This window comes from Neophocaena asiaeorientalis, unplaced genomic scaffold, assembly GCF_003031525.2.
Source record: "Neophocaena asiaeorientalis asiaeorientalis breed wild unplaced genomic scaffold, Neophocaena_asiaeorientalis_V1.1 scaffold41, whole genome shotgun sequence".
NCBI lineage: Eukaryota > Metazoa > Chordata > Mammalia > Artiodactyla > Phocoenidae > Neophocaena > Neophocaena asiaeorientalis.
The window spans coordinates 218688-232607 of NW_020171994.1; the positions used below are offsets into that span (position 1 = coordinate 218688).

The following is a 13920-nucleotide window of genomic DNA, read 5'->3' on the forward strand; positions in this document are numbered from 1 at the left end:
TATTCTTTTTGTTGCAGTGGTAAATGGGAGTGTTTCCTTAATTTCTCTTTCAGATTTTTCATCATTAGTGTATAGGAATGCAAGAGATTTCTGTACATTGATTTTGTATCCTGCTACTTTACCAAATTCATTGATTAGCTCTGGTAGTTTTCTGGTAGCATGTTTAGGATTCTCTACGTATAGTATCATGTCATTTGCAAACAGTGACAGCTTTACTTCTTCTTTTCCGATTTGGATTCCTTTTATTTCTTTTTCTTCCCTGATTGTTGTGGCTAAAAGTTCTAAAACTGTAGAAAACTATAGACCCAATGCAGCCAAAAATAAATAAATAAATTTATTAAAAAAAATAAATTGTTGAAAGAAAAAATCCACCAACCTAGAATTCTGTATCCAGCAACACTGTCCTTCAAAAGTCAATGAGAAATACGGATTTTCTCAGACAAACAGAAATTGAAGGAAATTTTCACCAATCAACTTGCCTTGCAAGAAATATTAAAAGAAATTCTTCAGGAAAAAGGAAAATAATATACGTTAGAAACTCAGATCTATATAAAGAAAGGAAGAGTGTTAGAGAAGGAATAAATGAAGGTAAGAAAAAATCTTTTATTTTTCTCATTCTTTATTGATCTCACAGAATAAAATTTGTTCAAAATAATAATAGCAACAGTGTACTGAGTGATTATAGTTGATGGAAAAGTGAAATGAATGACAATGATTTTATAAAGGATGGGAGAGAGGAATTGGGAATACTCTACTATAAAGTACCTGCAGTAACTGTGAAGCAGTATAGTGTTATTTGAAAGTGGATTTAGATTAGTGTAAATGTGTACTGTAAACTCTAGGACTACTACTAAATTGAAAAAATAAGTATTATTGATATGCTAAGAGAGGAGAGAAAATAGAATAATAGAAAATGCTCAAATAAAGCCAGAGAAAGCAGGAAAAGAGTGGAATACACACACACACAAAGAAAAAAAATCAAGGGAAATGAATAGAAAATAATTACAAATATGATCAGTTTTAATCCAACTGTATCAATAATCACTTTAAATGTGAATGGTCTATATACACCAATTAAAAGACAGACTATCAAAGTGGATTATAAAAATACAAGACCCAACTATATGTTGTCTACAAGAAACACACTTTAGATGTACAGATATATATAGATTAAAAAAAAGTAAAGGGATGGAAAAAGATATAGCATGCTAACACATACTAATCTAAAGAAAGTGGGAGTAACTATATTACTTTCAGACAAAGTAGACTTCAGAGCAAGGAAAATTATGTGTATAGCTAACAGAGCATTAAAATATGTGACACAAAAACTGACAGAACTGCAAGAAGATACAGACAAATCCACTATTATAATTAGAGACTTTTACACCCCTCTATTAGTAATTAACAGGATCCAGCAGGCAGAAAATCAGTAATGGTATAGTTAAACTGAACCACACCATCAATCAACTGGATCTAATTGTCATCTACAGAGTATTTCATCCAACAACAGTAGAATACACATTCTTCTCAAGCTCACATGAAACATTCACCGAAATAGACCACATTCATGGGTCATAAAACACACCTTAACAAATTTATAAGAATATAAGTTATACGAAGTATGCTCTCAGAACACACTGGAATTAAACTAAAAAATCAATAACAGGAAGATACCTGTAAAATCTCAAAATATTTAGAGATTAAACAATATACTTCCAAATAGCACATAGGTCATAGAAGTCTCAAGTGAAGTTTCAAAATATTTTGTATTATATGAAAATAAAAATATAATTCATAAAAATTCATGGGATATAGTGAAAGCAGTGCCTAGAGGGAAATTTATAGCATAGAATTAATATATTAGGGAAAAAAACAGGACCTAATATCAATAATCTAAGCTTCCACCTTAGAAAACTAGAAAAAGAAGAGCAAATCAAACCCAAAGTAAGCAGAAGAAAATAAATTTTTAAAAATTAAAGCAGAAATCAATGAAAGTGAACCAGGAAAACAATAGAGAAAAATCAATGAAACCAAAATCTGGTTCTTTGAAAAGATCAATAAAATAGATAAACCTCTAGTCAGGTTAACTAAGAAAAAGAGAGAGAAGGCACAAATTACTAATATCAGAAATGAAAGAAAGGCCATCACTACTACCAAAAGCATAATAAAAAATATTATGAACAACTCCATGCCATCATAGTGATAACTTAGGAAGAAACTTACCAGTACCTGGGAAGATACAACCAACCAAAACTCACACAAGAAGAAATAGACAATCTGAATAGGTTTATATCTGTTAAAGAAACTAACAATCTTCCAAAACAGAAAGCACCACGCTGTGATGTACTGGTGAATTTTACCAAACATTTAAGGAAGAAATAATACCAGTACTACTCTACTATCGGTTTCAGAAGATAGAAGCAGAGAGAACATTCTCTGACTCATTCTATGAGACCAGTATTACCCTAATACCAAAAGCAGACAAAGACATGATAAGAAAGGAAAACTGCAGAGTAATATCTCCCATGCCCAAATCCTCAACAAAATTTTAGCAAATTGAATCAAACAATGTAGGACAAATCCAGTCAAGTGGGATTTATTCCAGGTATGCAAGGCTGTTTCATCATTGAAAAATCAATTAATATAATCCATCACATCAATAGGCTAAAAAAGAAAAACTACAGGATGATATCAATAGATGCAGAAAAGCCATTTGACAAAAGCCAACACTATACAGTAAACGAGAAATAGAGGGGGACTTCTTCAACTTCATAAAGACCATCTATAAAAAAATCTACAGCTAATACCACACTTAATGGAGAGAAGCTGTATGTTTTGCCCCTAAGATCAAGAACAAGGCAGTGGTGTCCTCTCTCACCATTCCTATTCATTGTTGTACTGGAAGTCCTAACTAATGCAATAAGGTGGGAAATGGAAATAAAGTGTATACATATTTGGAAGGAGGAAATAAAACTACCTTTGCTAGCAGATGACATGATTATTTTAAAAATCCCAAAGAATCAACGAAAACACCCTCCTAAAATTAACAAGCAATTATAGGAAGGTTTAAGGATATGAGGTTAATATATGAAAGTCAATTGTTTTCCTGTATACTATCAATGAACAATTGGAATTTGTAATTAAAAACAATACCATTTACATTAGCACCCAAAAATGAAATACTTAGATATAAATTTAGCAGAATGTGTATAAGATCTATATGAGGAAAACTACAAAACTCTCAGGAAAGAAGTCAAATAACTGGAAAGAGATTCCATGTTCATGGATAGAAATACTCAGTATTGTTAAGATACCAGTAATTCATGACTTGAACTATAGATTCAATACAATACCATTCAAAATCCTAGCAATTTACTTTGTGGAAATCGACAAAGTAACTCTGAAGTTTATATGGAAAGGCAAAAGACCCAAAATTGCCAACACAATATTGAAGAACATCAGCAAAGTTAGAGAACTGAAACTACCCAACTTCAAGACTTGCTATGAAGCTATAGTAATTTAGACAATGTGATGTCATTGAAAGAATAGACAAATGGATCAGTGGAGCATAGCCCAGAAATAGACCCACACAAATATAGTCAACTGATCTTCAACAAAAGGATCAAGGACAATTCATTGGAAAAAGGATACTCTTTTCAACAAATGGTACTGGAACAACTAGACATCTGCATGCAAAAAATGACCATAAAAAATAACTTACAAAGTGGATCAAAGACCTAAAATGCAAAGCTATAAAACTTCCAGAAAGTAACATAGGAGAAAATCTAGGTGACCTTGGGTTTGTTAATGAGTTTTCAGATACAACAAAAGTATGCTCCATGAAAGAAAAAGTTGATAAACTGGACTTTATTACAAGTGAAAAATTCTGCTGTGCCAAAGACACTGTTAAGAGAGTAAAAAGACAAGCCACAGACTGAGGGAAAATATTTGCAAAATGCATATCTGATAGAGGACTTGTACTGAAAATATACAAGTAACTCTTAAAACTCAACAATAAGAAAATGAACAATGCAAGTAATAAATGGGCAAAAGAGCTAAACAGATACCTCACCAAAGAAGATACATACCTGGCAAACAAGTATATGAAAAGATGCTCAATTGCAAATGTCATTAGGGAATTGCAAATTCAAACAACAAATGAGATACCACTGCACACCTATTAGAATGTGGAGACAGCAGGAACTCTCATTCATTGCTCGTGGGAGTGCAAGATGGTACAGTCACTTTGGAAGACAGTTTGGTAGTTTCTTAAAAAGCTAGATGTAGCCTTACTCTAAAATCCAGCAACCACACTCCCAGGTATTATGCAAATGAGTTGAAAACTTATGCCACACAGAAACCTGCACACAAGTGTTTTTAGCAGCTTTATTCACAATTTCCAAAAATTGGAAGCAACCAAGACATCCTTCAACAGGTGAATTGAGAAACAAGCTGTACATCCATACAACGGAATATTATTCAATGATAAATGAGCTGTCAAGCCACGAAAAGACTTAGAGGAATCTTAAATGCATACTGCTAAGTGAAAGAAGCCAGTCTATAAAGACTGCATACCCTATGATTCCAACTATATGACGTCTTGGAAAAGACAAAACTATAGAGACAGTAAAAAGTCAGTGGTTTTCGGGCGTTGTGGGAGTGGAGTGGGGGAAAGATGAATAGGCAGAGTAGGGGATATTTAGGGCAGTGAAACTATTCTGTATGATACTATAATGGTAGATATATATCATTATACATTTGTCATAACACACAGAACTATGCAAAGAGTGAGTTCTCATGTAAACTATGTACTTTATTTAATATTAATATATCAGTATCGGTTCATTAATTGTAACAAATGTACCACACTAATGCAAGACCTCAATGCCAGGAAAAAGTGGGGGTGACGTGAAGAGGGGATACATGGGAACTTTGTGTACTTTCTACTCAGCTTTTTGGTAAGCCTCTGTTGAAAATCAGTAGACCCATAAGTGTGGGTCCTTGTCTGTTTTTTGACTCTCCATCCTATTCCATTGGCATATTTGTCTAACCTTTTTCCAACACCACACTATCTTGAACACTTTAGTTTTATATTGCCTTGAAATAACATAGTGTGTGTCTTCCAACATCTTTCTTTTTCAAAATTGTTTTGGATATGCTGCTTCTTTGTCTTTCTTTAGAAGATGTAGGACTATTCAGATTATCTTTCCTTGAGTAAGCTTTGGTAATTGTGTCTTTCAAATAATTCATCCATTTCATCTAAGATGTTAACTGGTGTAAGATTATTCATAATATCTCCCTTTTATCCTTTTAGTATCTGTAGCATCTATAATAAAGACCTCTCTTTTGTCCCTGTATTAGTAATTTGCATCTTCTCTCTTTTTATCTTTGTTAGTCTTGCTAGAAGTTTATCAATTTTATTGATTGTCTTAGAGAACCAGGTTCTGGTCTCATTCATTTTTTTCTATTGATTTTGTTTTCAATTTCACTGACTTCTGTTTTTTATTATTCATTCCTTCTATTTGCTTTTGGTTTATTTTGTTCTGCATTTTTCTAGTTTCTTAAGGCACTGATTTGAGATTGTTCCCCTTTTCTAATATAGGTACTTAGTGATATAAATTTCCCTCTAAGTACTTCTTTAGTTGAATCCCACTAATTTTGATATGCTGTGTTTTTATTTTCTTTTAAATTACTAGATACTTTAAATTATTATAATTATTATTAAATTATTAAATACTTTCTAATTTCTCTTTTGATTTTTTCCTTCAATCCACAGGCAATGTATGAATTACCAACATATTAAAAGTGGTTTCTTCTTGTGCTGGAATTGTGTGAATGGAATGTTTCTTTTTTTTCTATATACTTTTACATTTTTCTTTTTTCTTTTTCTGTGTTTTCCAATTTTCTACACTGAGCAGCCATTACCTTTCTAATTAGAAAATAATCAATTAGTATAAAATAACACTCTACGTTTTGTAGCACTTTATAATTTACAAAGAGCTTTATCTAATTCTTCAACATTTCCTTGAGAAACATATAATCCATGTCTCATAGATGCTGAAAATTGAGATTGACAGAGTTAAATGACTTGCTCGATGCCACACAACTAGAGCTAGTTAGGATTCAGACCCAGATTTTCTGACTCCCAGTTCATCGTCCTGAAGAAGTTGGAAATAAAGATTTGAAAAGTAAAAATGAATTTATCTTGTGGGAAGCTGGAAAGAACCACAGAGGGTCTTTGAAGCAATAAGTAACACTTGAGGCATTTATCTCAGTGTAGTTTTTTTTTTTTTAAATGTATTTATTTATTTATTTATGGCTGTGTTGGGTCTTCGTTTCTGTGCATGGGCTTTCTCTAGTTGTGGCAAGCGGGGGCCACTCTTCATCGCGGTGCGCGGGCCTCTCACTATCGCGGCCCCTGTTGTTGCGGAGCACAGGCTCTAGACGCGCAGGCTCAGTAATTGTGGCTCACGGGCCCAGTTGCTCTGCGGCATGTGGGATCTTCCCAGACCAGGGCTCGAACCCGTGTCCCCTGCATTGGCAGGCAGATTCTCAACCACTGCGCCACCAGGGAAGCCTCAGTGTAGTTTTAATTTGAATCTCTGATTACTAATGAGGTTGAACATATTTTCCTGTTTATTGCCTGCTCTCGTTTCTTCTCTAAATTGCTCTTCATGTGCTTAGATCATTTTTCTATTGGATTGGTTGGTCCTTTACTTATCGATTTGAATGAATGGAAAATATTCCAGATGCTAACATTGTATTTATATTAATAATTTATTTGTGGGAGATATCTTCTTCCTGTTTCTTGCTTATCTGTCTTTTCTTTATTCTTTCCATTTTGATCATCAAGGCAGTATCTACTGGGGAGTGTGTGGGGAAATTAATGTGTTTGCAACAAGAGGTGTCTCAGTTTATTTTGACCTTGTATGATGGGAAGGAGGATGGGAAGCAGGAGACAGAAGCGGGTGGGATTGGAAGACAAACCACATGATTTGGAAATTCATTTACCAGTCGTTTGTCAGTTGCTTACGTTTATTGGCCACAGTGTGCTGGGCCATGTGATAGGTGGAGAGTGAAGAATAAATGTTTTCTACATTCAAGGACCTTTTACCTTAATGGAGAAATGAGAGATGTAAAATAAGACAAGTAACACAGTATGTGCTCAAGTAACTATGGTACAAGATAAGCTGTGGCTGTCAAAAATTATATTCCAGCAAAGGGGAAGGAGACATTACTTTTAGTTAATTGAGAATTGTTTAAGCAAGAAGTCTATACGTTGAATGAGAACAAGGACTGTGTGTGTTTCTGCTCAGCATTTTATCCCCAGCACTTAGCATAGTGCCTAACAAAGATCAAGTGCCCAAATATTTGTTCAATGATGGAATGATGTTAGCATGTGTGAGCAAAGCCTTTTATAGGGACCTAAGACAATGTGTTTAATTCATCACTCTACACCACCACCAGGCAGCTCTGAGAATGTTCTGATAGATCAGCATTTCAGACATTAGCTTCCATTTCCAAAGCAAGGTAGCACAGCCTTTTCCAAAAAGACACACGGCATGCTCCCTTATCTTACCATTATAATAGCAGTAGTCAAGGTTTTGGCTTCACTGTCAGGCAGACCTGAGTTTGAGTCTCATGTCAGTTACTAACTAGTTATATGACTCTTGAGTTCCTTCACCTATAAAATGAGACTAATAGTGCCTACCTTACTGGGTCATTGTAGAATCAAATAAGGAAAGCATGTAAAATACTGAGCCATCATAGGGGTTCTAGAAATATCCCCTATGCCTCTTCTCTTGATGTACACTAAAGTGGATGGAACCTGTGATTGCCTTTGGATTTTGTGATTGGTCCATGTTTTCTAACCGGCATATTCTGTCTCCTCCCTCACAGATTCAGAGACATATTGTGTGTTTCAAGACAAGAAGTACAGAGTGGGTGAGAGATGGCATCCTTACCTGGAACCTTATGGGTTGGTTTACTGTGTGAACTGCATTTGCTCTGAGGTACAATCTCCGATGGCATTTGACTTCCTACTTTGCTCCTCAGCGTGCAGAGATGCCTTCACGTGCCTAGATGGCCAGGGAGCATGAGTGATAAAAACGTAAAAGAAGTTAGGAAGCAGATTGCAAGGAAAAATACACATTTCCTGTCTTTTTCTTCTGTTGCCTTTTGGCTTGATTTTCATGGGCTCTCGATGAGTATTTGCTATAGATGGATACTTAATGGTCTCTTAGCAAAATGATATAGGACATGGAAAAAGTGGAGTGGAGGAGAAAGCTCAATATAATGCCTGGATTGTGAGACAGTGTCATTTTTGAATACCACTTTCAAGCCTGGCCTTTAGAGAAGAGATTAGGACAGATTATAAACTGGTTCATATGGAGAGTGTATTTTACGTTATTTCAGCCAACAACTGTAATTAGGATTGAGGTTGTAAAACCCTGGCCTGTACCTTGTGAGGATTAGAGTCCTCTTGGCTTGGTCTTGGCTCCAGTCCAGTCACTCAGAGAGGCATTTGGACAGCTTAAATGCCATCTTTGCAATAGCCAAAGCAGGTAGTCCCATCTTTCCATGGCCCTGACCCAGGACCACAGCTATGGTGCACCTTTCCAAACAAGCCTCTACCGTCATATACTAGGCCAGGGTTTCTCAGCCTCAGCCCTTGTTGACCCCTGGGGACAGATAATTTCTCGTTGTGGGGAGCTGTCCTGTGCATTGTAGGATATTTAGCAGCACCCCTGGCCTCTATCCACTAGAAGCCAGTAGCACCAACCCCAGCTGTGACAACCAGAAATGTCTCCAGACATAGCCAAAGTTACTTGGGGAGCAAAGTGGCCCCTGGTAGAGAACCAATGCATTAAGCCAATTGGGAAAGGAGGCCTTGTACTAGGCCTTGAAGATTGAGAATTCTGAACATATAGAAAGAATTTTCAAGACTAGCCTCTCACTTGAGACCTCATGGATGAACTGCAACTCCTCGCTAGCGCCCAGGTAGAACAGGAACACTCGCTTGCAAGCCTGATTCTTTTGCCATTTGAATAGAAACTTGGGCTTTCAGAATTTTGAGCATGTGGAAATCTAACCTTCAGGCAACATTAGGTGGTCTTAACAGGCCACAGGGCTCTAGAATCAAGACAGACCAAGTTTCCAAGCCTGGCTCTGCCACTTCTGAGCTGTGTTATGTTCAGCAAGTTATCTAACCTCTCTGAGATTCCTTCAACTTCTTCTCCTTTAAAATGGTATAATGGTATTACCTATTTCATAGGGTTATGGTAAGGATTAAATTCACTAATCCATCTCAGTCACCTAAAACAGTGCTTGGTCACAGTCAATATTCGAGAAATGCTAACTGCATAACATCACTATCATTGTGGTTATTATTTTTATTAACCTATTAACTCTAGAACAGAAATCAGTATAAGGCATTAAGGAGGAATCAGTTGAGACCTCAGCCAGGTGCAGGGATTTCTGATATGCTTTGGTGATCTCGCTTCAAGATGACACCACCTGGCTCTGAGGAGCGTGACATGTAAGGAGGCTCCGTGGTGTTTCCAAACGCAGTGCTCCAAAAATTTATTCTAGAAAATACATGAGAAAAGAAAAAGATTTGTGGTAAGGGGATTCAAATTGGGGTAAAAGAAGCCTGCATCTTTAAATAGCTAGGGCAGTTATTAAATAGAGCATCTGGAGACTGATTAACTGCCTGGTATGGCACGATTGTGTCAGATTCTTGACGCGACGCATTATAAATGGACAGCTAACCCTTGGGGGATGAGGCTTTGCTATCTGCAGGGCAGTGAAAATGTTACTGTGATCCCAATGCCAATGGCTCAAGTGTTAGGCATCTTCTCTCTACATCCTCTTCATTACCCTCTTCCCCCACAAAACCCTGATGGATACAAGTAGCCCATACTTCCGATGAATTATAGATGGCAAATATTAATGCAAAATTGATTTCCAAAGTCTTCCTTTGTTCTAGCAATGGCTGAAAGCCGTCAGAGCTAGGGATCTTGTCACTGTAAATCAGGCAGGGACCCAGTCGCCCCCTCCCCCAGTCATACTAGCTAATCAGTTCAATTCCACACTCTAGCTTGTTCTCAGTAAAATTCTGACTTGAAAAGGAAATGAGAAGAGGGAGCACTCAGTCTTCGGGACCAAGGAAGAGTTATGTGGATTCCAGGGTCCATGTGCTAGGGCTATCTCCTTGCGCAGGGGTGGGTAGCAGCTCAAGGGACCCATTGCTCATTAATCCCTTCCTTCCATGACATTGGACAGGTGATTATGAAATCACACTAGGCTCTTGGAAAAGACGTGAAGAACTGGGGAGTGGTAGAAACGTCACAGAGCCAAGTCAGAAGAAGCCTCCCAGTAATTGTGGGAGGCTTTGAAAACTGTGGCAGTAGTGATCCTTAGAAAAATATGCCAGTAAGCTATCAACCAACCCAGCGGAGGTGCTAGTGATGAGAAAAGGAAAGAAAATGCTGATTTCATTCAGTTTCTCGGGAATGTGTTATTCACTGTCTGGGTGAGTCCCTGCATGACCGTTTCCCAAACTGGCATGATCCCAGTGACCTTGAAAAACATTTATTTTGTTATTGTTGTTGCCTCTGTCTTTCAGAACGGGAATGTGCTTTGCAGCCGAGTCAGATGTCCAAGCCTTCATTGCCTCTCTCCCATGCATATTCCTCATCTTTGCTGCCCGCGCTGCCCAGGTAAACCAGTTCGCCTCTTTCTTTCCTGGCTCTCCCTCTTCCACCAACCCACCCCTTTTCCCTAATTCCTCAGAAGGGGAAACTTCCAGGCAGGAATAACAATAGGGCACTTTCAGGCAGCGCGTGCACCGGCCTCCAAATACTGTTTATAGCCCAAGTGGGCTCTTCAAGGCTCTAATAAGTTATTGGGTACCCAGTAACAGATTTTCATAGGTTTTTAATCATTTGAAGGTGGATGTCAACTGGGGGAAGGGAATTGTGGCCCAGAGATTTTTCTTCCATAACCAGCCTCTTCCTGCCGTGGGCAGCAGACACCAGGGGAGTTGTAGCATGGAGGCACGTGTCCTACACAGTTAGTGCTGGAATTGCATTTGAGCATAGCTTCTAAATGATGAGGGGCTATTCAGAAAATCAAAGGAGCTGAACCAGTGGGGTTTATGACAGTATAAAGCTGCCTGCCTGCTCCAGACTGTACAGTTATTATGTATACATTGTTCAGAGCAAGGCTAAGGGGAAGGCAGGCAGAGACTTTTCTCCAAGGCTATTAGGACGTCTACCTTCATGGTTTGTGGCTAGGGTGTTTGAGGCAGGGGCCGTCTCAGTGACACTTTGTTCACGTCTGGGGCTTGGCTCCCACACCAGAGGCATGCAAGCACAGAATGATTCAGAGAATGCCCATGGGCCTGACAGCAGTCCTAGGTAAGTGATCATCTTGCCATCTAGGTAGTAGAAGCTTTGTAGTCCTGTGAGTTGATTCTGTTTCCCTTGAGGACAGAGTTGGGGTCCATGGGTGGACTTTGGAGGGGGTTAGCAAACCTTTTAAAATTGTTTGCAGTTTTTGGTGTAACAATGTATGTGTGTAAATTCCTTTAGAGAAGAGCCATAGCTTTATTGGTATTCCTAAAGGGGTGTTCATGACCCTAAAAACATGAAGAACCACTAGAGAAACCAAAAGTGTCAGGGCAAAAATGGTAGGAATGAGGCTAGGAATGAGGTTCAGTGACAACTCGGTTAACTGAAATGTTACAGGAATGGAGATTTTGTTGAATAGAGAAGAAACCCCCAAGCCCTTTTTGTCACCACCTTTATAACTTATACTTTCTTACATTGGTAAATACACTCTGATTCTTTGGGATCCTTTCCCAGATGGCAAAAGGTCATGCCATGTCACAGGTTTATCATTCTGAGTATTGGTGACCATAGTATATGCTTCAGGATATGAGAGACTGACTTGGCATATCATCAACCTAAAAGTTGTTCTTTGAAGTAAAATAAATCCCTAAATGAAGTGTACCATTCTTGTCTGTGTTTATTTGCTTCTTCTATTTAAACTGGATTACAAGGGTGTAGTATGGGAGGATTCTTTCTTTTTTTTTCATCTGGCAGGTTGCCTGTCAAATAGGCTTATAAAAGCTGCTTATCCCAGAAGTCTCTAAAAGTGGTCTAATGTCATAGGAATTGATCTAAATGGCTGTGCAGAAATTGTTCTTTCCTGGGAAGGAGGTTGGGGCAGGGCCCAGACACAGAGCATAGGGTGGAAGCGCACAGAGTGGAAGATGGCTGTCATCTACCCCAGCTGCATAACAGGAAGCAATTACTGAGAAAAACGGAAAGTATAAGCTAGCAGTTCTTTTGAGAGAAAAAGAAAGTGTTAAAAGAATTGAGGTCATAAGTCCCAGAAAAGATAAAATGGAAAGAAATAAACACCATTATCTTTAAGACTTTAAAAGCCCATTTTATGGAGTATAGAAACCAGCTGTTCATTTCCTTTGCCTTCTTGTTCTTGCAGGTCACTTCCTTGTGAGTTCATTTTTCGTGTTAACTGTAACCTTTAACAGTTCTTTCTGTGGGTAGTGATACTGAAGTTCCCTAATCCTTATATGCAAAAATGTTTTTATTTTGCCCTCATGTTTTAAAAATATTTATTTATTTATTTATTTATTTAGGCTGTGCTGGGTCTTAGTTGCGGCACACGGGATCTTTAGTTGCAGCAGGCAGGATCTTTTTTTTTTAGTTGTGGCATGCAGACTTCTTAGTTGTGGCATGTGAACTCTTAGTTGTGGCACGCGTGTGGGATCTAGTTCCCCGATCAGGGATTGAACCTGGGCCCCCTGTTGGGAGTGCAGAGTCTTAACCACTGGACTGCCAGGGAAGTCCCTTGCCCTCATTTTTGAATGATAATTTGGCTGGGTATAAAATTATAGGTGCACGTTTATTTTCCCTCAGCACTTTGAAGATATTAATAAATGGTTTCTTGACTTCCTTTGTTTGTGGATAAGAAGTCTGCTCTTTGATTATAGTTCTTTCATAGGTAATCCGTCTTCTTCTTCTTCTAGCTTTTAAGATATTCTGTTTTCTTTGATGCACACAATGAGGTGTTTTTTTTTTTTTTTTTTTTTTTTTTCAAACCACTGCGCCACCAGGGAAGCCCACAATGAGGTGTTTTGATGTATGATTTGTTTGTATTTAGCCTGCTCAGCACGTGATTTTTTTTCAGCCAAAGGACTCAAATTTCTCTTCAATTTTAAGTCATTATTTTTGTGAAAATTACCTCTCCTTCTCTCTTTTTGTTCATTCTTAATCTTGTCTTTGGTATATGTCATTGCAGCTCATTTAATTTACACTCTGAGTCTCTTAATGTCTCCTTTATTTTTCCCCATAATGATATATTGGAATACTCCCTATAATGATATATTACTTCAACTCTGTCCTCCAATTCATGAATTCTTTCTCCAGCTTTTCCATGCCTACTGTATAGACTATCTGTTGGGTTTTATTTGTTGTTTTATTTTTAATAACTGTATTTTCCCCAATAACTGTATTTTGAATTATTGATATATAAAAATCTACAAATTGCCATTTTATAAACCCCTGTTATTGTTTCTTGGGGTCTTATTCTCTTATTTATTTCTTTAAGGTATTTAAATATTTATTTAAAGTCCATTTCTGATTGTTCAGATATCCATTTTTTTTCAGCTGTGAATTCTCACTTTCACTGGGTTTCTTCATAGCTTTTCTTAGTTCCAGATTTCCGCTTGTTTTCTAAAATTTTTGTTTAAAAACTCATCATCCGTGGGGTTTTTGTCTTGCATAAGTCCTTCCTTTCTTGTGGTAGCATTGTTTCAATGCTAAGTGAACAAGTAGTTCACTTAGCACTAAACCAGGTCATAAGTTGGTGTCCCACCTTGGGCTTCCTCAT

At 37.6% G+C, this 13920-nt stretch overlaps 1 protein-coding gene across 1 annotated transcript in view; it reads left to right on the forward strand.

The window, feature by feature from the left end:
* The window catches only part of CHRDL1 (chordin like 1), a 114895-nt gene that overhangs the window by 20119 nt on the left and 80856 nt on the right, over window positions 1-13920 (forward strand). Inside the window, exons 3-4 of the mRNA XM_024748616.1 lie at window positions 7900-8012; window positions 10628-10721. Of these exons, the coding sequence (XP_024604384.1) occupies window positions 7900-8012; window positions 10628-10721 (207 nt within the window). The remainder of the gene's footprint in view (window positions 1-7899; window positions 8013-10627; window positions 10722-13920) is intronic.